Genomic DNA, 22,500 nt, shown 5'->3' with positions numbered 1-22,500 from the left:
ACAATCTCACCGCACCTTCCACAGAAACGGTCAACATTTGAACTACAATAGCCTCAAATGTCATCAATTTTCTTTGGAAATGATATTTCCTTAAATTGTTTTGATGTAATTATTTGCACTACAACAGATGAACTGATTAGTTTTTTCTTTGAATTATGTCTGACTTTTTGTGGAGAATTAATGCTGTTGTATTTTTTTTTTTATGTATTTCAAGTTTTCTTTATTTTTAAGCAAAAAAATTATTTATATTACTTGTATCGATCGGACGATTGTTCTCATCTTGAGTGTTATCAGCGCAACGTTTCGGTCGGATTGTTCTTTGACCTTCATCAGGCATGTCAGTTATGGTTTGGAAAAAAGAGAAGAAAAGTTTCTCCTTTCTTTTCCAAGCAACAACTGACATGCCTGATGAAGGGCAATCCAACTGAAACATTGCACAAATAACACTCAAGATGAGAACAATAGTCCGAGCAATAGAAGTAATATAAACAATCAGCCCTCATGTCAAAAATTCAAAACTTTAAAAAAAATTATTGTTGTCTACATAAATTTATTCCTCTTATTCCATATCATGCCATTCAAAGTTTCCATATTTTCATGTTTTTCTATTTTTCTTTTTGGATTTTTTGTAGGATATGAGAAAAGCATGCATGGCCAACCACACTGCAACCCACTTGTTAAACTGGGGCCTCCACAAATTATTGGACACTCAAGTTAATCAACTTGGCTCATCTGTACAAGAAGACCAATTCACTTTTGATTTCTCTTGTTTTGTAAGATTCCTTTCTTCCTCTTTTTGTTTTTTAGCTTTTAATCAGGATTTTATGTAAGATGACATGATTACACTTTTATTTCTTATCTCTTCCTTTGAATTATCCTAGTGCTACCAGATCAAGCTGTCTTAAGATATCAACTTCCTGTCCCACAATGCACATTGATGTTTTTTTCCTTTCCCATTGCCAAACTCAATCATGTTCTGTAAAAGCAAAAATAAAAAAACAATTTTTCTCTACAAAACAATAAAACTAAGCAGCATAAATAAATAGTTGGGGAAAAAGGTGGCTGGTTAATTTTAATGCATCTAAAACCAATCGTCTCTTTTTTAATCATTATTGTTCTGATTCCCATCAGGCCCCAATTGATATGAATGGCTCTCGTCTTAGGAAAACACCATGTCTTGACAAGCTTCTGGAACTGATTTTCACTCGTGATCTGAAATGAAACACATACATCAAATCTGTTGCCAAGATCGTTGAAAAAATGGTTGAATCATTCTACCGTTCCAGTAGGTATCTCACTGCCGATGTATTGTATAAGAGCCAAGTAGATCCTAAAATGAAGTACTGTTGCCACATCTGGGCAGGAGCTGCTCAGCGCACCCTATCCTGCCTTGATAGAGTTCGAAACTGCTTCAAAACCTAGTAGGTGATGCCCTTTTCTCTTCAACATTTTTTCCGCAGAAAGAAGACGTTGTGAGCCTGTCTTTGCTCTTGTTATTTTCATTGTAAGTGCACATATGAGCTCCAGTCTATGGTTCCCTCTTGCCGAACTTTCCAAAAACACTTGACTAGCGACAACCACTATCAACAATTTCCCACACTCTATCTGTGCATAAATCTAAATGCAGATTCCATGAAGAAAGCTTCTTTACTAGAATTGCCCGCCTGTGGCTTACTTCCTGGCTGACTACAATATCGTAGCATTCAAATCCAATGTAAACAAGTTATTGTTGAACCTTCCCCTTAAATAATCAAATTCTACCCAACTTTCACTATTAATGATTATTACACTATCACCTTACATTCATTAATCCTTATCCTCGAGTGGCCTTCTGGTCATGATAAGTAGTGGCTACTTAAAAAAAAAAAAAAAAAAAAAAAAAACATATGATTTTTTTTTTTACTACAATGACTTGATTTGGCATTAAATAATACAAAAAGGGTTGATAAGCTGCAAAACAAAACAACCAAACCAAACCAAACAAAACCAAACCAAACCAAACACTATGAATGAATATTTGAACATATAAAGAATTTGAAGCATAAATTGTTTACCAAATTAACCAGATTTGGTATTAAATAACTGGAAACCGTTGATATTCTATAAACCAAAACAACCAACCACAACCAACAGATGAATAATCAACATTTTTATCTTCATTAATGGGTTGTTGGGTTTTATGGCATATCAATTTCCATTAGGTCATTTTATATCAAAACAATATGTATGTTTTGTGTATATATTGTTTAGTGTATTAATTAATTTTTTTGGCATATGTTTTGTAAACAAATAGTCTCTAAACAATAGGTTTTATTCAACCTATTTGATTGTGCCTGAGAAGTAGTATCACATAATTACATAATAATTACATAATCAGAGTAGGCCTGAGAGTAGTGACTGCAGGTGCAAAGTACCGGGGCTGCTGTATTGCCATTTGGTGAATGGATTCTGGACCATACAGTAGTTTCTGGTAGGGCCTCTCGATGCCATACTAGTGGGTAATTGTTACGGCTTTACTTTATCTTGTGCTCCAAAAAAATTTTTAAAATTTCTTGTCTTTTTCTCTCTTACTTTCCCTCTCTGTCCTGCTCCAACTAAGTCTATCGACCTGCTCCACGAATCCCAAAACCTCAACATGACAAATCTCCCTCCCCCCAAAAAACATGAATAAACCTAGAACCCCATCCTCCAACGTAGACCCCTACTACCAGGTCTCCTTCTCCAACATCAGGGGTCTACGTTCCAACCTTCCAGAACACAATTAAAGGAGACGAAGCCGGACATATTCTTTCTAAGTGAAACTGGCATAGGGCTGACCACCTCCCTAGACGAATTCATAATTAAAGGATACTCTAACTTAACATCTAAATCTGACCCCCAAGATCGCCATGGACATGGAATATGTGCCTACATCAAAGATGACTTTCCATGTGGTAGAGATATCTCCACCAGAGAAGACTCTAATTTACCTTATATGTGCTTCCAGATTGCACTAGCTTACACCACTGCATTTATATTTGTCCTCTATCACCCTCACAACAGTGCGGTTACTATCTTTAAGAGCATATCTGAGAAAATTGACCACATCCTGTCTGCTCATCCTTTGGCTAACATTCACATTAGCGGTGACTTCAATGTCCATAATGGAATGGCTGACCCACTCAAATAAGATTGATGACGAGGGGAGGTTCTGTCATGATTTTGCCACTGCCTATGACCTCACTCACATCTGGACAGGAGCTGCTAAAAACAGCCTATCCTGCCTTGACAGAGTACAAAATAGACTTCGTGGCTTAGTGGGGGGATGCCCTTTTCTCTACCCTGCAACCTCTCTCCCACAGAAGAGACATTGCGAGCCTGTCTTTGTTTTATCATTATTTCCATGGCAAGTGCTCGTCTGAGCTCCAATCTCTCGTACCCCCTCGCCAATCTTTCATGAGAAACACCCGTCTGGCTGAAACTACTGTCAATAATTTTCCCCACTCTTTATCTGTGCCTAAATCCAAACGTAGCTTCCATGAGCAGAGCTTCTTTCTCAGAAGTGCACGACTGTGGAACTCTCTTCCGTTTGCCTGTTTCCCACCTGACTACAACTTATATTTCTTCAAGTCCAACATAAACAAAGTTCTTACAAACCGCCCCCTTAACTAAGACACTCTATCAAATCTCCGATACTAATGATTACTACAATACTATCTCGTTGATTACTGTACACGCAATAACCCTTATCCCTGAGTGGCCTTCGGGCCTTGATAAGTGGTGACCTCCATGTAAAAAAAAACAAGTGACTACATGCTCCTCCAATCTTCAAAATTGGGGCCTAACCATTTAATGCAGTTTAAGTTCATGTTCATATATGGTATCATGTATAACTAATTAATTACAATTTGTGTGCGTATATGCATATATAATAATTATTTGTAGTTATTTCTAAAATGATATTGGAGATAGAGCAGTCAAGTGAAAATAAATGTAAAGTTGTATACTTTACAAATTTTATAATTTTAAGTCATACAGCATGGTATAAAATATAGAAAAAAAACCATTTAAACCTAGATTTTTCAAAGAAACAAATCTTCTCACGAGGAAGAAAAAACAATTACTTGACAATAAAAGCTTTGATTTCCATTATTAATTAAAAAAAAAAAGTGTATCAATCATACATTAATTCTAACACCAAAAAATAAGAAATATGCGTAGAAATATATAAGTGGTAAAATTTTTTTTCAATAGTAAATTCACAGATATATATTACGAGGTATCAAGAGATATCCTCCATGCAATTTTCCGAAACAAATTATTGGGGGCAGTGAATAGATAGAAAAACATGATTTATGATAATTATGAAACAGTAGAATCCTGGGATATCACATTCAATAATACACATGCATATAATCAAATAACATTATAAATAACACCATGACGTGACTGCTAGAGGATCAAAGTCAAGAAATGTGTCCAACTGAGCGAAGAGAGATGAGATGGACAGTGGGAGGAGAAGAGAGGCAGGCACAAAAGGACAGCATCAACGGCAGCATCGGCAGAGCCTGACAGAAGGTATCCCTGCGGGAAGTGCAACAGAATCTGCCGCTCCTGCATCGGTCTGCTCAGTCACAGCAACAGTTGCCACCACTCATGACAACTTTCAGGCGCGATTCTCCATCGTCTATCTAGGCGGAAGGACGCCAACAACAAGGTGTGCAAATACCATAACCAGAGGCGGGAAAAACATTGTAATCCATATCATAACCTGAAAAAAAACGTACCCTCAACCTTTGTGATACCATAGTATCCAAAGGGTATCTCATGTCACACTTGATGCAATCCTGTCCAATACTTTTGAAGCCTTTAAGTGGCCAACAGATAGGAAAAAAAAAAAATGCAAACCTATCATATAGATTTACTAGAAGTAGTTATGAAACTTCTAATTTAATCTACATAAAAGTTAGAGATGAAAATTGATATTTCGATTGTTTAAAAGCATTTTTTGTTGTTGTTTCAATAGGAAGAATTGTGTTTGGCTGATTTGTCTCGTTTGGAAGAAATAATCCGTTTGGTCATCACACAAGAGATTCCAGTCTACAGAGCAAAGTTAAATATCAAAGAAGCCTTAAAGATCAAAGGTTTAACTTTGATTCCTAATGAAGTAAGTTAACTTTTTACACGATGCTCATTCTCAATTTATATTCTTATATAGTAGATAGTTTACTGTGCTATATCTTTCTCTCTCTCTCTCTCTCTCTATATATATATATATATATATATATATATATATATATATGTGTGTGTGTGTCAGGTCAGGGCTTGTCATATGCTACTGCTACCATGTAACCCAGTACTACCTGCCTCATGGTCGGGTCACCACCGACTAAACTGGTTCCCCCACCAGACTTGTTTGGTGAGGAGGGCGGCTAGTCTCCCTGAAGGATTAAAAACAACCTAGTCCACAAATTCCAAAATTTCATCATGACAAGTTTCAAGAAAAAATACACGATTAAACCCGGTTCTCCAACTTCCAACGTAGACCCCTACTACCATGTCTCCTTCTCCAACATCAGGGGTCTTCGTTCTAACCTTCCAGAGGTTGAAACCCAATTACAGGAGACTAAACCAGACCTTTTATTTTTAAGTGAAACTGGCATTGGACAGGCTATTTCCCTAGATGAGTTTGCAATTTCAGGATACTCTAACTTAACTTCTAAATCTGACCCCCAAGATCGCCATGGGCATGGAATATGTGCCTATATTAAAGATAGCTTTCCATGTGGGAGGGACATCTCCAGGGAAGATCCTAACTTACCCTATATGTGCTTCCGGGTTGCTTTAGCTCACACTACTGCATTTATATTTACTCTCTATCGCCCCCACAACAGCGGAGTTACTATCTTTCAAAGCATATCTGAGAAAATTGACCAAGTCCTTTCTACTTATCCTTCAGCTAACATTCACGTATGTGGAGACTTCAATGTTCACAACGTCGAATGGTTGACCCACTCAAACAAGACCGATGATGAGGGGAGGTTCTGTCATGATTTCTCCATTGCCTATGACCTCACTCAGATTGTTCAGGAACCTACCCGTGTGCCCGATAATGACGGCCAGTATGCGAGCCTACTAGACCTTTTTCTCACAACTTGCCCTGAACTATGTTCAGTTTCTGTTCTGTCGCCTCTTGGATCTTCCGACCACTCTGTTGTATCAATTAAGATAAAAATGAAATGTAATAAGTCCCCAGACGTACCTCTTCATCGTACAGTATATCGTTACACTAAGGCTGACTGGGATAGCTTCCGTACATTTATATCTGATCTACCTCTACATTCCATGTTTAAAAAGGATGTGTCCTCTATAGTATTAGACCTAACTGAATGGTTAATTGTAGGTATTGACCATTTCATACCCTCTAAAAAGTTTCAGCAAAAACCTAACAGCCAGCCATGGTTCTCTCCAGAATGTGCTGCTGCCATTGCGCACAGAAATCACTTTTTCCACTGCTTCAAACGTAATAGATGTATGGAAACTAAAGCCGTTTTCAGGACTGCCAGCAACCATTCTAAGAAAGTAATTAGGAACGCAAGAGTGTTGTATGCTCAATCTGTTAAGTCCAAAGTAGCTGAGCAGCAGCTTGGTTCCCACCAGTTTTGGCAAATAGCAAACAGAATCCTGAACAGAAGCGTGTGCTCCATCCCAACTATTATCAATGGACCTGAGGTAATCTCGTCAGCATCAGACAAAGCCAAACTCTTTGTCAAGAACTTTGCAGCTAATTCTACCCTTTGCGACCAAGACCGCCAACCCCCAATATTTCCTCCTGTATCAGAAAACACGCTATGTGATATACGTATATCTGTACGTGATGTTGCCAAGCTAATCAAAAACCTTGATTCGAGTAAAGCAACTGGCCCTGATGGTATTCCAATTATAGTACTCAAAAAACTTCAACCTGAATTAGCGCCCATACTTACAAAACTGTTTAAACGTTGTCTTAAGGAGAATAGTTTCCCATCTCCCTGGAAAATCTCATCAGTATGCCCTGTATTTAAGAATTCAGGTGATCGCTCATCCCCCTCTCAGTACAGGCCAATAAGTCTCCTGTGCGTCATGAGTAAGTTGCTAGAATCTGTGTTAAATACAGAAGTAATCAAACATCTCAACAAAAATAACCTTCTTAGTGACACTCAATATGGTTTCCGTTCTGCTAGATCTACAGCAGATGTCCTTACAGTTATATCGCATAGGATTAGCAAATCTCTCGACGGTGGCAATCTTTCTAAGGCAATTGCTCTTGACATATCTAAAGCCTTTGATAGGGTATGGCATAAAGGTTTACTTCATAAGATCGCTAGCTATGGTATAGCTGGAAAAGTCTTCTCAATTATTAAATCATTTCTTTCTGATAGGTTCATAAGAGTAGTAGTTGAGGGGCAAAAATCAGAAGCTCACAGTATTAATGCCGGTGTCCCTCAGAGATCCATCCTGGGCCCAACTCTATTCCTGATCTACATTAATGATCTTCCAAATCATATCCTTACATCATTTGTAGACATTTATGCTGACGACACTACCATTTATGGTACCACATCTAAGACAGTAAACGACCAAGTTCTCTCCAATTCTCTCTCCTCTGATCTTGAGCATGTAGTACAATGGGGAAAGGAGTGGCTGGTTACTTTTAATGCATCTAAAACCAAGCTCCTCTCTTTACATCATCAACATTCTGATCCACATCTGGCATCAATTGAAATGAATGGCTCTCGTCTTCAGGAGGCCTCAAGTTTTGACAAGCTTCTGGGATTGACCATTACTCCTGATCTTAAATGGAACACGTATATCAAATCTGTTGCCAAGGCCGCTGGAAAAATGGTGGGATCTTTCTATCGATCCGGTAGATATCTCACTGCTGATGCTATTCTCTACCTATATAAGAGCCAGGTACGTCCAAGGATGGAATACTGTTGCCACATCTGGGCAGGAGCTGCTAGAAAGGACTTGTCCTGCCTTGATAGAGTTCAAAATAGACTTCGTAGCCTCGTAGGAGATGTCCTTTTCTCCTCCTTGCAACCTCTATCTCACAGAAGAGATGTTGCGAGTTTGTCTCTGATGTATCGTTATTTTCATGGAAAGTGTTCAACTGAGCTTCAATCTATGGTCCCCCCTCGCCAAACTTTCACAAGAAACACTCGTCTAGCTGTAAACACTATCAATAATTTCCCCCACTCTTTATCTGTGCCTAAACCTAAACGTAGATTCCATGAACAAAGCTTCTTTCTTAGAACTGCACGCCTGTGGAATTGTCTTCCGTTTTCCTGCTTTCCGGCTGACTACAATATGGTTGTGTTCAAGTCTAAAGTAAACAAGTTCTTGATGAGCCGTTCCATATAAGTTATTAAATTTACCAAATTTTCATTACTAATGATTACTATATTGACCAATTTCTACTGTACACTCTTTAACCCTTATCCTTGAGTGGTCTCTGGGCCTTGATAATGTGGTGATGCCTTTGGAAAAAAAAAAAAAAAGAAAAAAAAAAAAGACCTTCCAAAGGGCGAATAAACCTCTTTTCTGGGTCAACGGCCAACTAGCACCATGTATATTTGTGTGTATATGTGTATTGGGGTGGAGAGGGCTCCCGTTAGCCGTTGTGAAGGCAATCTTTCTAGGAGAAGCAAATCTTTGATTTAAAAAACCATAAAGCGGGAGACCAGTACCCACATTAAGCTGGTCTGCAGTTTAATTTGTTGCTGGCTATCTTGTTCTTGCTTGTTGCTGGATCTTAACATTTGGAACCGAGAGAGAGACTTAGCTCTCGTACAAAGTTAAAACTCTGTAACATCATCTTAGTATAGATACTCCCTCAGGCATTTGGGCTCATGGACTTTCAGTGTCTGAGGGAGTAGCACTCATCTGACAAGATGTTGCAGTCATCATCAGCATATATATGTATATATGTGTGTGTGTGTGTGTGTGTGTATATATATATATATATATATATTTTATTCCAGGTATAAAAATGTACTAAATAATTTAATTAGTTTGGGAAATGATTATTAAAATTTGATTGAAGAATATTTGTATTAGGTTGGTGCAAAAATAATATTATTTTTTGACGTTCAACTTAAAAAATCATAACTCCTTTATTAATTGGAATAAGCTGATAAGCTTACGAATAGATAATAGATCAAATTAAAATAAAAATTAATTTTTTTAGGGATATAAGTTAAAATAAAATTAAAATAAATATACAAATTAATTAATGAACATATGAGAGATTGAAGTAAAATATATGTTGGTAATAATCACAATTAAATGATATTAATATAAAAGGATATCAAATACTTTATTATTACTTTTGAATTTACAAATAAAATGGTACTTGTAGAGTTTAATCAAGACATTAAAAAATGAAAATATAAAAAAAAAATTATATTGTATGTATCTGTTATGGAATGAAGTTTTCCGAAAAAAATTTCACTTAATTTCATCAAGTTGTTTTTTTTTATAGTGAAAAAAAAATTTGTTATGATACCGAGCAAAAGGTTTGATTTTTAGGAAGAAAAGCTAGTATTAAAAAGTGGAGGGAGGGGTGGCGCTTTAAATTGAGTTATTCCCCTGCTGTAGCATGTTCAAAAAATTCAAGATGTCTACTTTCAACGTGCTATCATAAAGAAATGTTTTTCCACTGTAAAAAAAAACAAAAACTACTCAATCAAATTAAGTGAAATTTTTTTTTCAGAGATCTTCAGTCCAAAACAGATACGTACGATATAACCTTTTTTTTTTTCTTCGATATTTTCATTTTTTTAATGTCTTGATTAAACTGTACAAGTACCAATAAAATAAAATAAATATGGGATCTAATTTCAATATATTAGGATACAATAAAAATAATAAAAATTGGGGTATATTTGAATTCAATAAATTAGAGTAGATGAAATATAATTATGGAAGGATAACTAAAATACATACCAACTTATTGATTGAATATTATAATTTTAGTTAGATAGTTGATAAATAAAACTCATAAATATATATTAATTTATATTGAAATGTTTCAAATGTTAAAATTATTTAATTTAAATAAATAATATAATCATTTCATAATATAAATAAGTATGTCTACAAAAGGCTTTTTTCAGAGAAGCAGTTGGTCGGTTCACAACTTCTTAAAACTTTTTATATCACATATAAATCGTAATATCTCACAGTTAACAACGGAGCTCACCTGTCTATTTAATTTGCTCGACTTCGGGAAGATAAATATTCAGCATTTGTCGTTCGCCGCATGTGGGTTAGTCTTTTTCCTATAACATCTTGGGAAAATAAAAATAAAAAAAAACCGTTTCCGCAGTAAATGAAATACTATCCCGCAGTCAAACTTGACCTCATTAAGTCATTAAAACGTGCACCTGCCAAATCCAAGTAATTAAATAAATTCAAACGTGCTTCCGTTAGCATCTCGCGGTGGCCCAATGGTTAAAACTGTCGCACTCTTTTTTTTTTCACTCTTTAATTTACAACTTTGCCTCAAGGCTTTGGGTTCAATCCTCATACTTACCTATCAAAACATATTTTTTTATTTTACCCCTCCCCCCCTCGGAGTTTTGATTTACCCAAAACCACACACACCTCTAAACACCCAGGCAACGCCAGGTACCCCTCGCTAGTAAATAATAAAATAATAAACAGAATATTTTCTTATATACGAAAATAATTACAATTTATTAATACGTAAATTTAAATTTTAGTGACTTTACTTGAAAATTCAAAATGGCGTAATAAAAAATAAAATAAAAGGTAATAGCAACTTTTCTTCCTATTTTCGGGTTTTGTAATCATGCCCAAATGAATCTTATTGTCTTTTTGATGGATTGATAGTTGCTATTTCTGGCGAGTTAAGGGCAGAATAGATTCATTGGTTGATATAATAATCAAGTGAATGATTTTGCACTACGAAACAATTACTGTCAAGACTTGTGAATGTCAATATAATTAAAGAGATAAATGGTAAGATGGTCAACATAATAAAATTTGGAATATAGACTTTTGTAATTTGTTTGTTATATGCTCTGTAATTACATTGAGCTTGATAATTTAAAGGTTAATATTATATAAATTATAATGTTATTTTTTGACATTCAACTTCAAATATCATAACTCCTTTATTAATCGAAATAAGAACATTAGAATCAATGCATTTTTTGCCAGCGAGCAACAAGTTTATTTATCCCATTTGCATCGAAATCCAGAGTTCTGGAAGTGATGAAGTCATTGAAGGCTGATTCGGCATCATCTCGGCTTTTGAAGCATTTTTTGTGCTGGAAGTTGTTGATATGCTTGAAAAAGTCATAATCGATGGGTGAGAGGTCCGGTGAATATGGCGGGTGAGACAGAGTCTCGTCGCCCAATTTATTCAGTTTTTCAGTTGATCAACATGCGAGCAAGCGTTGTCATGGGGGAGAATTTGTCCCTTCATATCGACCAATCTTGGACACATACGTTGGAGCTTCTAGTGCATTTCATCAATTTGTCAGCAGTACTTCTCTGCCATAATTGTTTCGCCCAGATTCAAGAAGCTGTGATAGATGAGACCAGCTGCAGACCATCAAACAGTCACCATAACCTTTTTTTGGTGCAATTTCGGCTTCAGGAAATGTTGTGGAGCTTCTCTGGCATTCAACCACTGTGCCGAATGTTGCTGGTTGTTGTAGAGGATCAACTTCTCATCACATGTGACAATCCGCTTGACGAATGGGTTGTTTTTCTTACGTAGAAGACATGATAATTTTTTTTATTATCGTTCAATTCATGTGGCACCTACTTATCCAACTTTTTTGACTTCCCTATTTGCTTTAAATGACGAACAACTGTTGAGTGGTCGACCTTGAGTTCAACAGCAACTTTTCGTGTGGTTTTGTGAGGATTGGCTTCAATTAAGGCTTTCAAATGTTCATTATCATCCGCAGTTGGCTGCTGTGACTGCCTTCATCTTCGAGACTCTTCTCATTATCGCGAAATTTCTTGAACCACCGTTATGCCACATGTTCGTTAGTGGTTCCTGGGCCAAATGCATCATTGATATCATGAGCTGTCTTGAACTGTTTGAACTGGAACAAGAAAATCGTGCAGATTTGAATTTTGTCCATGCTGTTGAAAAACCAGCAAAAAAACGAATGGAGAGATTGAGAACAGTAATGAATGACACGATTCCATAGAGCAAAAAGTACGCTTCAACATGATATATAACATGGCTATATATATATCAATTAATTAATTCAGAAATATATATATACTAGCAGGGGTGCCCGGCGTTGCTCGGGTGTTTGGAGGTTTATGCTGTGCAAAAAAAGCAAAAAAACAAAAAAAATGCTTAATTTTTAAAAACTTTGACCCCTATTATGACCCCTTAAAATTTATAGTTTCGGCCTCAAATCACTTTATTAAGTTAGATCCAGGTTCAAGGAACCTATATCTAAAATTTCAAGTGTCTAGACCCAAAATTGTCGGAGGAGTTTGGTAGAGTTCTTAAAGGTCAAATCGTTAAAATTTGACCCCTTAACAGCCAAATTTCTGGCTGACACCCGTCACATCGATTTTCCCAAATCTCAGTACCCGGTATTTCAAATTTCGAGTCTATAGACTAAAAATTGACAGTTATTGCGTAGGGAAATGTACACAGACAGACAGACACACAGACAGACAGACACGTTCACTTTTATAGATATATATATATATATATATATATATATAAAAGCGAAAATGTATGTATGTTCGCTTTTTGTGTATGTCCGAGAAAGGATTTTTTCCGGCGGCTTCTCGAGGCCGTCGCTCATTTTTAAAACTTTTTATATCACGTTGAAATCATAATATCTACGAGTTACGAATGGGGGTCTCGTGCGTATTTAATTTGCCCGACTTTTAAAAGATAAATATTCAACATTTTTTGATCGGCGCATGTAGATTTTAAAAGCGAAACTAATACAAAGATTGTTGCATTGTTCCCAGCGTTCAAAAGCAATCAGCTTTGATCAATGCGGTTTTTTCCTTATATCAGACAATTGCTATTCAATTTGGACAATCCCCTTTCAATGGGGAGCTGGTATTCCTCCTCCCATCATCTTGGGGAAGCCCAAACTGAAAAAACGATTCCGCAGTGAAACAAACTAAACAAACGCCAAAAAACTGCCCCGTCATTGTAACGCCTCCGCTATGACCTCATTAAGCATCCCCTTGTCGATCAAACTTTGACTTGACTCACTTTAATCGCTCTTTCATTAACATTGCTGCCATAGCCCAGGTGTTCAGGCTCAATCTATAGGCCTCAAGACTCCGGGTTCGAGCCCACATGCCCCCCCCCCCCTTTTTTTTTAAATCGCTATCGTTAAGTTTCCTTTTTGTTCTGATTTACCCCCCCTCCCCCCAACACACACACCTACAAATACCTGGGCAACGCCGGGTACCTCCCGCTAGTCTCTATATATAAAAGGCAAAACGGCTGCGAGCGTTTCTGTATGTCCAAGAAAGCCTTTTTTTGCCGGGCTTCTCGCCTTTGGTTACTATTTTGGAAAACTTTCCTTATACTCCCTAGATTGTAATATCTCAGATTCGAAAACGGACGTCGTCTCTATCTTTACTTTGATCGACTTTTAAAATATTCCCTCCATCCTTTTCTTTCCAGTGTCTGTTTGTCTTTTTTGTATAAAAACAAAACTGATCGAAGCAAACAGCAGCGCCTCCTGACCGTCATGGCCGGGACATTCAGAAGGCAATTAGCTTTGATCAATGTGGAGGAAACCCTTCATACCAGACAATTGCTATTTATTTGGACACTGCCAAAGTTCTCCCTTTTGTGGGTAGCTGGTTTTCCCAAACATCGTGCGGAAACAAATACAGCAGAAAAGTGCGTGATTCTTATCCGCTGTGGCGTTAGGGTTGACATCGCTAAATTTGAATGCTTTACATTTCCGCTCCGGTCATGGCGTAGAAGTAAGATGTCAGCTTTTTCTTCACTTTCTTTTCCGCCTTCATGTCACGGGTTCGAGCCTGCCTGCCTACTACCAATTTTTTTTTTGCTCAATACACACCTCCAAATATTTCAATGTTCCGAACTTGTGGTCGGACGATGGAGACATCACATTACGGGTTCGAGCCTACCTGCCTACTACCACTTTTTCTTTTCTCTCTCCACCCAAGCTGCCTACTGTTGTTTCGCCGCCCCCCCCCCTCCTCCCCAACTATTAATGAATTTTTTTCAATTCACCCCCTCCCCCTCCCGGCTTCCTTACTTGACCCAGGCAACACCGGTGAAATCTGCTACTATACCACTTTAGTTATCCACAGAACACAGACTTTGTCGCTATAACACAGCTCTTTAGTGTGACTATACAAGCAAGTTGTTCAAGCCAGGATCAGAACTCTACTGTCGCGACCATCTCTGTATAAGAATTTAAAAGCTCCATTGTTTCGACATTTATTTGCGAATCAATTATCACTAATTCAAACATAACCTTTTCTTTCTAGACTTATCCAGAAGATGTTTACGTGGTCAGTATTGGTCATCCTGTTGACCAATTATTGGTCAATCCAGATTTTGCTAGAAATGATTTGTCGGTGGAACTCTGTGCGGGAACGTAAGTATCATTTATTAATGCTAAGAATTTTGTAAGATAAATTGACACGTATGCATTATAATTAAATATGGTTTTTAGATTTCAACACGGGTTCATAATAAACTAGCAAGGTAACCCGTTACGTTAAAAATTGTAATCTATTTCTATTAAAGATTCTCTCTCTTTCTCTATCTGTCCTTCTATCTTTCTCTTCTTTCCCTTTCCCTTCCCTCTATCCGCCTTCTCTGCTTATATTAAATGAAAACAAAACTAAAACTAAAGAGACCTTTAGAGTGCTACTGAAGCCATTAAGGATGCTATCAGAGCACTACTAAATCTATCCTTTCCATGATTCTTGCTATCTCTTCCTCCTTTTGAAGAGAAATAATATTGATAATGACATTAGTGCGAAGAGAATATTAAATGATAAATAAAATTTTGGGGTTAGCGCCTAATAAATTTTAAATGAGTTGGCATTATCTTTTCAAGTTAGACATTTTCAATCTTATTATGTGCTAAAAAACGTATTTATCCCCTTGTATAACGAAATATGACCCAGTTACCCCTCAAAGCATGAATAGTTTTTTTTTTTATCAATTTTAGAAATTATCCATCTAAGGCATTGCCCATCAAAAATATACCAACTTTTTAGGTGTTTGTTTTGTTGTTTTTTTTACTTTTAGCTGGACACACACATGAACAGACAACTACTCTTTATATAATAGACTAGTGAGGGGTACTTGGCGTCGCCCGGGTGTTTAGAGGTGTGTGTGTGGGGAGGGGGTTAAAAAGAAAAAAAGTAAGTATGAGCATCGAACCCGAACTGTTGAGGCAAAGTTGTAAATTAAAGTGTGAAAAAAAAAAAAACTGGCGACATTAACCATTGCCCCACCGCGAGATGCTAACGGAAACACGTTTGAATTTATTTAATTACTTGGATTTGGCAGGTGCCCGTTTTAATGAGTTAATGAGGTCAAGTTTGACTGCGGGATTTTTATTTTCCCAAGATGTTATAGGAAAAAGACTAACCCACATGCGGCGAACAACAAATATTGAATATTTATCTTCCCGAAATCGAGCAAATTAAATAGACAGGCGAGCTTCGTTGTTAACTGTGAGATATTACGATTTATATGTGATATAAAAAGTTTTAAAAAGTTGTGAACCGACCGACCGCTTCTCTGAAAGAAGCCTTTTGTAGACATACAGAAAAAGCGAACACACATACATACATTTTCGCTTTTATATTTATAGACTAGAAAAATACCGGTCCCAGCACAGAGAATGAATTCACTTAACCGAACAGTTCTGCGTCACTTTTGAATCCCTTTATGAACATTAAAATTAAGATATAATGATACTAAACCTCATATCTAGAATCCTTATTCTAATTTTGATCACCATCCATTACATGATTTTAACTTTCGAAAATGTCTACAATTTAAGAAGAAATTGGAATTCAAAGGAATCTTGCTTAATTGGTGTCTAATATGCATCAAATTTAATTCACATTTTAAATACTTGAATTTTCAAATAGAAGGTCGTACCCATATCATGACTCCTAAAATCTTTTAAAACACTTCAAAGTGAAAGTTGGAGAATATTTATTAATTGATGTCTAATATTATTGTTCCTATTTACAATACCTCCCCACGGGACAGAGTTAGACACCAGGGTCGTTTTTTAATGTGGAGAAAAAGAACAAAAATAAAACTTGTCTCAGTCGTGAAGGATTTCTCCTCCACTGAAAGAGAACAAGAAATAGAAATGTAGCATCTGAAGAACAGATACTACACTTTGATCTTGTTTATATATTTTATTGCTTTTAAAAATTTTGAAAATACAATTAAGTAAAAAACAAAAGATTCTTAAACAACAAAATTAGGCACAAGGCCCTACAAGAGATTGGGGAGGGGAAGGGTTCAGGGTCTTTGTGACTAAAGTGATTAAAAGTAAGAAATGTAGACTTTGTAGTCTTACTCTTGACTGGAAACATTTACCAAAATACCTCATTCACTCTATGGATCTTAATCTAACTAATAAATCCCCAGCGTTTAAGTGTCAAAAACATATTTATAATTTATAAACAGTTGTCTGTGTGTTTGTGTATGCATTTTCAAAAAAAATTTTTTTTTAATTTTCTCTGTGTGTGTGTGTGTGTGTGTGTGTGTGTGCATGCTTGACCCGAAGGCCAAGTCTAATATTATTGTTAAAATTTTGTAAAAGTCGTAGGTATCTAAATTTATATAAAGGGATTCTGCTCCTGTTTTTTTTTTTTTTTTTCTTAACCCTTTTTGTATAAAACTAAATTAAACTAAATATATGAACGCTTACAGATCATGTACTTATAGGCGGAACCACCTGAAGGTTGTCAACATCCATAGTGAAAGTGATAATGTGAACAAAGTTTGAACTTGCCACATGCAGGTCATCAGTCCATGTTTATACTCACTTCACCACCATCTACAGTATCATGTACCAGCCTTACAATCAATGAAATAGAGCATATTGTTATACTGCTCTTGGAATCAGTTTGGTTAAGTATATATAACCAACGCAAGGCAAACTTATTTAAATGTATTTTTTGCCAAGCTATTATTACTAGTTGGGATACCTGTTCCAGGTCGGGTTTATAATAATAAGGCACACTTGGAAACTTTGATAAATATAAAAACAACTTTCAGTCTGTAGTGGAATGAGATCGTAACTGGATGGTAACATTTAATGCTATTAAGAATAAGCTTTTCTACTTTAACAGTTACAAGAAACTTTCTCGACCACCCTACCTGATAACACCTTACCTGAGAGCTCATCACTCAAACTCCTCAGCTTAACATTCACAGGCAACATGAATTGGAACAAATACATTGAGGACATTGCCAAGGATGTTGCAAAGGTGGGCTCCCTCTACCATGCTAGAAAATTACTCACACTTGTCAATATTCTAAATTTCTATGAAGCCACTATTTGCCTATGTATGGAATATTGTTGCTACATCTGGACTGGTGCATCTAGTCTCTCCCTCTTAGGTAGGATCCAAAAGGAGTCTCCAATCTAATAGGTCCTGCATTATCAACCAAGCTTCACCCTCTGTCCTATTGCTGCAATGTTGAGTCTCTGTGCTTGTTTTACAAGTACTTTAATAAAGCATGCTCTGATGAATTCATAGCACTTTTGCCCCCCTCGATGTACATACCCCGAACTAAACCGACAAGCAGCAAAATCCCACCTTTTTACTGTTGAAGTCCCTAGATGCAGCAGAGTCTTCTACTCTAATAGTTTCGTCTCGTTTCTTGTTTCCCTGACTGTACTAATATACTGAAGTTTAAATATAATGTGAACAAACATTTTGTTGCTCAACTCCCTACATGATCCCTTGTAAACATGATTCTAAATAGTAATCCCTTACATCAAAGAGTGGCAGTATGCTTTGTTTGGTATGAAAAACAGTAAAAAAAAAAAAAAAAAAAAGTCTAGATCCCAGAAAACGAAGCAATCAAAAACATAGTTATGTTAAAAATGTCTGAAAATAGAGATTATATAACTGAAGTTATGGGCTTAGAAAAGCTGTTTACTTTTGAGAATTTTTTTTTTCTTACAGTGATCAAAATTTGGGCAAATTTAAAAAACAATTTAAGATTGGCCTACAAATCACAAGATTTTGATATTCAATGTGATAGTGAAACCAGTTCTGCTCTATAATGCAGATATGTAGAGAACGACTGAATATCCAAATATCCATCAAGCCTGTCTCCAGAGAATCCTTAAAATTGCTAACCAATTGTTACCAGCAATAGAGAACTGTAGCATAGAAGAGCACAGTGATTGATGGAGGAAGAAATCCTACAAAGATGCTGAAGATGGATTGTTTGCACTCTTTTGACACCATCAAGTTAACAAGATCTGCCCTCATTTTTAAAACTCACAATGATGAAGAAAGAAAGGCAGACTAAGACTGACGTTATATTTCTGAATGTTTGAGATGACGACTCATAATTTGGATTATTTGGATTACCATTCTTACATTGAGTGCTATTTTTTTACAATGTTTTGGCCAATGTAATTTCCAACCCTCTCAGGTATCTCTTGTCAGACTTTGGAATCTTTCTGTCAAACTCGGGAATCTATTTAGAATTAATCCTCAAAAGTAACATCCTCTCATTCCATCAGGTTAGGTAAAAGCCTTAAGCAATTCGCAATTGTATTCTTAGTGTTCCACATAGATTTAATAATATATTATCCATCCAAGGTATTGCTCATCAAAAATATACTAACTTTGTGGGTGTTTGTTTTGTTGTTTTTTACTTTTAAGCTAGTCACACACACATGCACGGACAGACAACTACTCTTTATATAATAGACTAGAAAAATACTCGTCTCAGTACAGAGAAAATGAATTCACTTAACAACAGTTCTGCACCACTTTTGTATCCCTTTATGATGTAACTTCCAACCCTTTTCAGGTATCTCTTTTCAGACTCTGGGATCTTTCTGTCGAACTCAGGAATCTATTTGGAATTAATCCTCGGCAGTAGCATCCTCTTATTCTATTGGGTTAGGTAAAAACCTTAAACAATTTGCAATTGTATTCTTAGTGTTCCCCATGGATTAAATAAAAGGTTCCATTTGAAATTCTGTGGAGATTTCTCAAGTTCAACAGAAATGAGTTCAACAAAAGACACGTGAAGAAGGTCAGGGATTACGTAAGCCAAAAGATTGTGAAAATTACCCTAAAATGAGAACAATCGTCCGAATAATCCAAATAAGATTGACGTAGATCTGAAAAGGATTAGTCATACATGAAAACCATTTGAGAAGGATGATTAGTGAAACTTGGTTCATGATTGATGCTAAGTATCAGTTACATCTCACTAAATCGTATAAGAAAATTTTCAAGTTTTCTGTAAGCACTTATCCCCCTCCATTCTGTTTTGAGAGACAATGGATACCCCCTGTAAGAGTGCCTGCACTTGTAATTGTGAAGCAAGGGTTGTACAATCACCAATCACACTTCTCCTAAATCAATGCTGCATGATTCTGGTGGAAGGGAAAAGTCCAGGATGACCGGAAACAATGCCGAGATAAGCAGAGAACATATACAGCACATGGTATTCCCAAATGGTTGCCAATTTGGTACTGGCCAGGCTCAATGTCATTTAACTTTGGTGGTCTAGTGGGAACCGGTGTGTCAATGTGATTATGCTATATACACTATGTTTTTGCTTTCTTTGAAGTATTTTGCGTCCAAAGTGTTTTAGCTATTAAAGAACCCCTCAGTATGGTGAAACTGTCTTGGGATTGATGGTTGTCAGGCTAACTGAAAATACTGACTTCCTGACCTAAAACGCACCAAACATTGATGTTATTGTTTTTTTCTTTGCAAAACTCAGTGATGTCCTGCAAAAACAAAAACAACCAAACATAAACATTATAAATTTGAAGATATAAAGAATTTGAAGCAGAAAAACTTTCTTCCAAAATTACTCGATTTAGTCCTGACAAGACTCTGAGTTGATTCTGGGCCCTCACCTCTGTGGTCTACATTGCTGGAACCACAAATGGTTTACACTCATGGCTGCTCCGACATCAGATCGTCGGGCGTGATCGGCCTCAATTTGAGATGTAACTAATGCAATGGGTGGAGCCGGCTCAATTGATCAACGGTGATAGCCGAAACAAGTACAAGTACAGGATTTAGCATTAAATAACCTGAAAAGGGTTGATATGGCATAAAAAAAACAACCAAACGAAACACATGAATAAATATTTGAAGATGTAAAGAACTTGAAGCATAAAATCTTTTCCAAAGGGTTGATATGCCATAAAACAACCAAACTAAACCTGGGACAGATATTTCAGATAGTAGATAATGCATACATATATTTTTTGAATTTAAATCTAATTTCTTTCATCTTTATTTTACTTTTAGTCATGTCCACTGTACATCTGATATTGGTCAGTTTGCCATTGTGAAATCCTCTGGAGTTTCACAAAATGTCAAACGTATAACTTGCGTAACGGGGCAAAGTGCCAAAAATGTAAGTAAACATTTTTCTTTTAAATTAATAATAAAAGCAGCTTTGTTTTAGCAGAGAAATCGCACGTTATTAAAATATGTTCGAATGAGCAGCTTTGTTCGTAATGTTTTTTATTGGGATCACAAGAAGTCTTGGCTCTTGCATCATACTTACTCAGTCATGGTACCCAGTCTTAGTAAGTAGTGGCTGTGTGATTCTATGACACTTCTCCCCAAAGTGTTAGGAAGTGAAAAAAGAGGAAAGACTATAAGAATAAGAGGAAATAAGTGTATCTGCAGAACAAAATTATGGGAAATGATGTTAGTAGAAAGACTATTGAGAGGAAGTTGTTCACCAAGGCACACAAAAGCAGCTGAAATAGGATTGTTGATCAAGGTGTGGCAGTGATAGAGACAAAGAACCGGATATAAAGATCAATAAGTTTAGAGTTAGATTTATGACTGTTTACAACAGTTAGGGACAATTGAGGATGGCATCCAGTTTGAGAGAGTCAACAGTCGGAAAAGTTTAGGAGACCAGGATGAGCTGATATCAACTGATGACAAAGAGATCTTCATAGATGACTAAGATGTGGACGTTAGCGTTTAGAGATGCAATAATGTCACACATACTCAGAGCCTAACTATGATAACTACAAAATGTCTCAAAGTTGTGTTTTCTGTATTTTTCTTTGTATTGTTTATTTTTAGAATTATGAACCAATGCTTGCCTCTTTGTCAGTCGCTAGATGTGTGTTTGTAGGCAGACCGTCAGGAAGATCTCAAAACAGATTGTCTCACCGTAATAATGTTTCGGGGGTTACCTTGCTGTTCATAGGAGGCCTGGTTTCTTTTTCTTTACATCATCCGTTTCCCTAAAGTTTGAAACAATTGACTGCTGGCCAGGAACACGACCATGAGAGGCAATATTGAAATGTCTATGGAATGCACGTTGCATTGCAATGATTGACCGACCGCTTGAAAAAAATGCCTCAACAGCGAAAGCGCGTTCCAACTTTGTCCACTCCATGATACTCACTGGGGTTCCTGAAAAATAAATAACGCACATTAAGAACCAAATTTTAAGCCTCACTCTCTCAAATAAGTCCATGCCTACCATCCTTGGAGCAACCATCGTTTTAGGGTGCTAAATTTAAATAAACAAGTTGCTTTGCCCCATCCTGTATAAGTATATTCCACATCCATTGTATTATGTATTATTCTCATATCATATATCTTAATTCTTTCAATCACATTAGCACCTGCTCGTCTCTTTGCTTCAATGATATCACCAAGGTAACAAAACCTCTGAACAGCCAAATATACCTTCTCCACATCTGAGTTATCTTTTTCTATTGTCTTACACTTCTTGCACACAAACTGGTTGTGATCTTTCAACCAATATTGTGCTGTAATTTTGCATTTGCTGAAATCACTGCCAGCCAATATCCTTTAAAAAAGAACTCGAAGCAGTTGTTTGTTTGTCACTTTGAAAAATTTTTGTTGCTGCTAATACTTTTCTATGTGTGCTCCATGGATGCTTAATTTTGTTTCCTTTTCATTTTTGCTTTGTTTGTTTGCTATCAATATGATCAAGCTCAAACATAAAATATCATCAAATCACTGGACTTGGACATAAAAAAAATTTCTCAATCTTTAATAAGAACAGACAACTACGGCTAAATTATAACATTCCGGCTAAAAAAAAATGGCCGTATTTTCATGATGAAAACTCTTATGAGTCCAAAATTAGAATTTAAAAATGTTTATTTAAAAAAAAAATTTGCATTTTGATTAGTCTCTGAACCATTATATTTTTATGGTCAAATCTCTTTGATGTGGAATTAATATGGTGAATATAGTTTGCAATTGTCTTTT

The 22,500-nt window shown here is 36.3% G+C and overlaps 1 protein-coding gene across 2 annotated transcripts in view; it reads left to right on the top strand.

The window, feature by feature from the left end:
- Positions 1 to 22,500, top strand: part of LOC145287866 (alanine--tRNA ligase, cytoplasmic-like) — a 108,157-nt gene that overhangs the window by 68,209 nt on the left and 17,448 nt on the right. For both annotated transcript variants that reach the window (XM_080135746.1, XM_080135747.1), the window contains 4 exons: positions 633 to 773; positions 5,006 to 5,146; positions 14,518 to 14,627; positions 20,536 to 20,644. In XM_080135746.1, coding sequence (XP_079991872.1) covers positions 633 to 773; positions 5,006 to 5,146; positions 14,518 to 14,627; positions 20,536 to 20,644 — 501 coding nt within the window. The remainder of the gene's footprint in view (positions 1 to 632; positions 774 to 5,005; positions 5,147 to 14,517; positions 14,628 to 20,535; positions 20,645 to 22,500) is intronic.

The sequence above is a fragment of the Euprymna scolopes genome, chromosome 11 (genome assembly GCF_053919585.1).
Source record: "Euprymna scolopes isolate OS-2025 chromosome 11, ASM5391958v1, whole genome shotgun sequence".
NCBI lineage: Eukaryota > Metazoa > Mollusca > Cephalopoda > Sepiida > Sepiolidae > Euprymna > Euprymna scolopes.
Note: the sequence above shows the minus strand (reverse complement) of the source record. Positions and strands in the feature narration are given on the sequence as shown.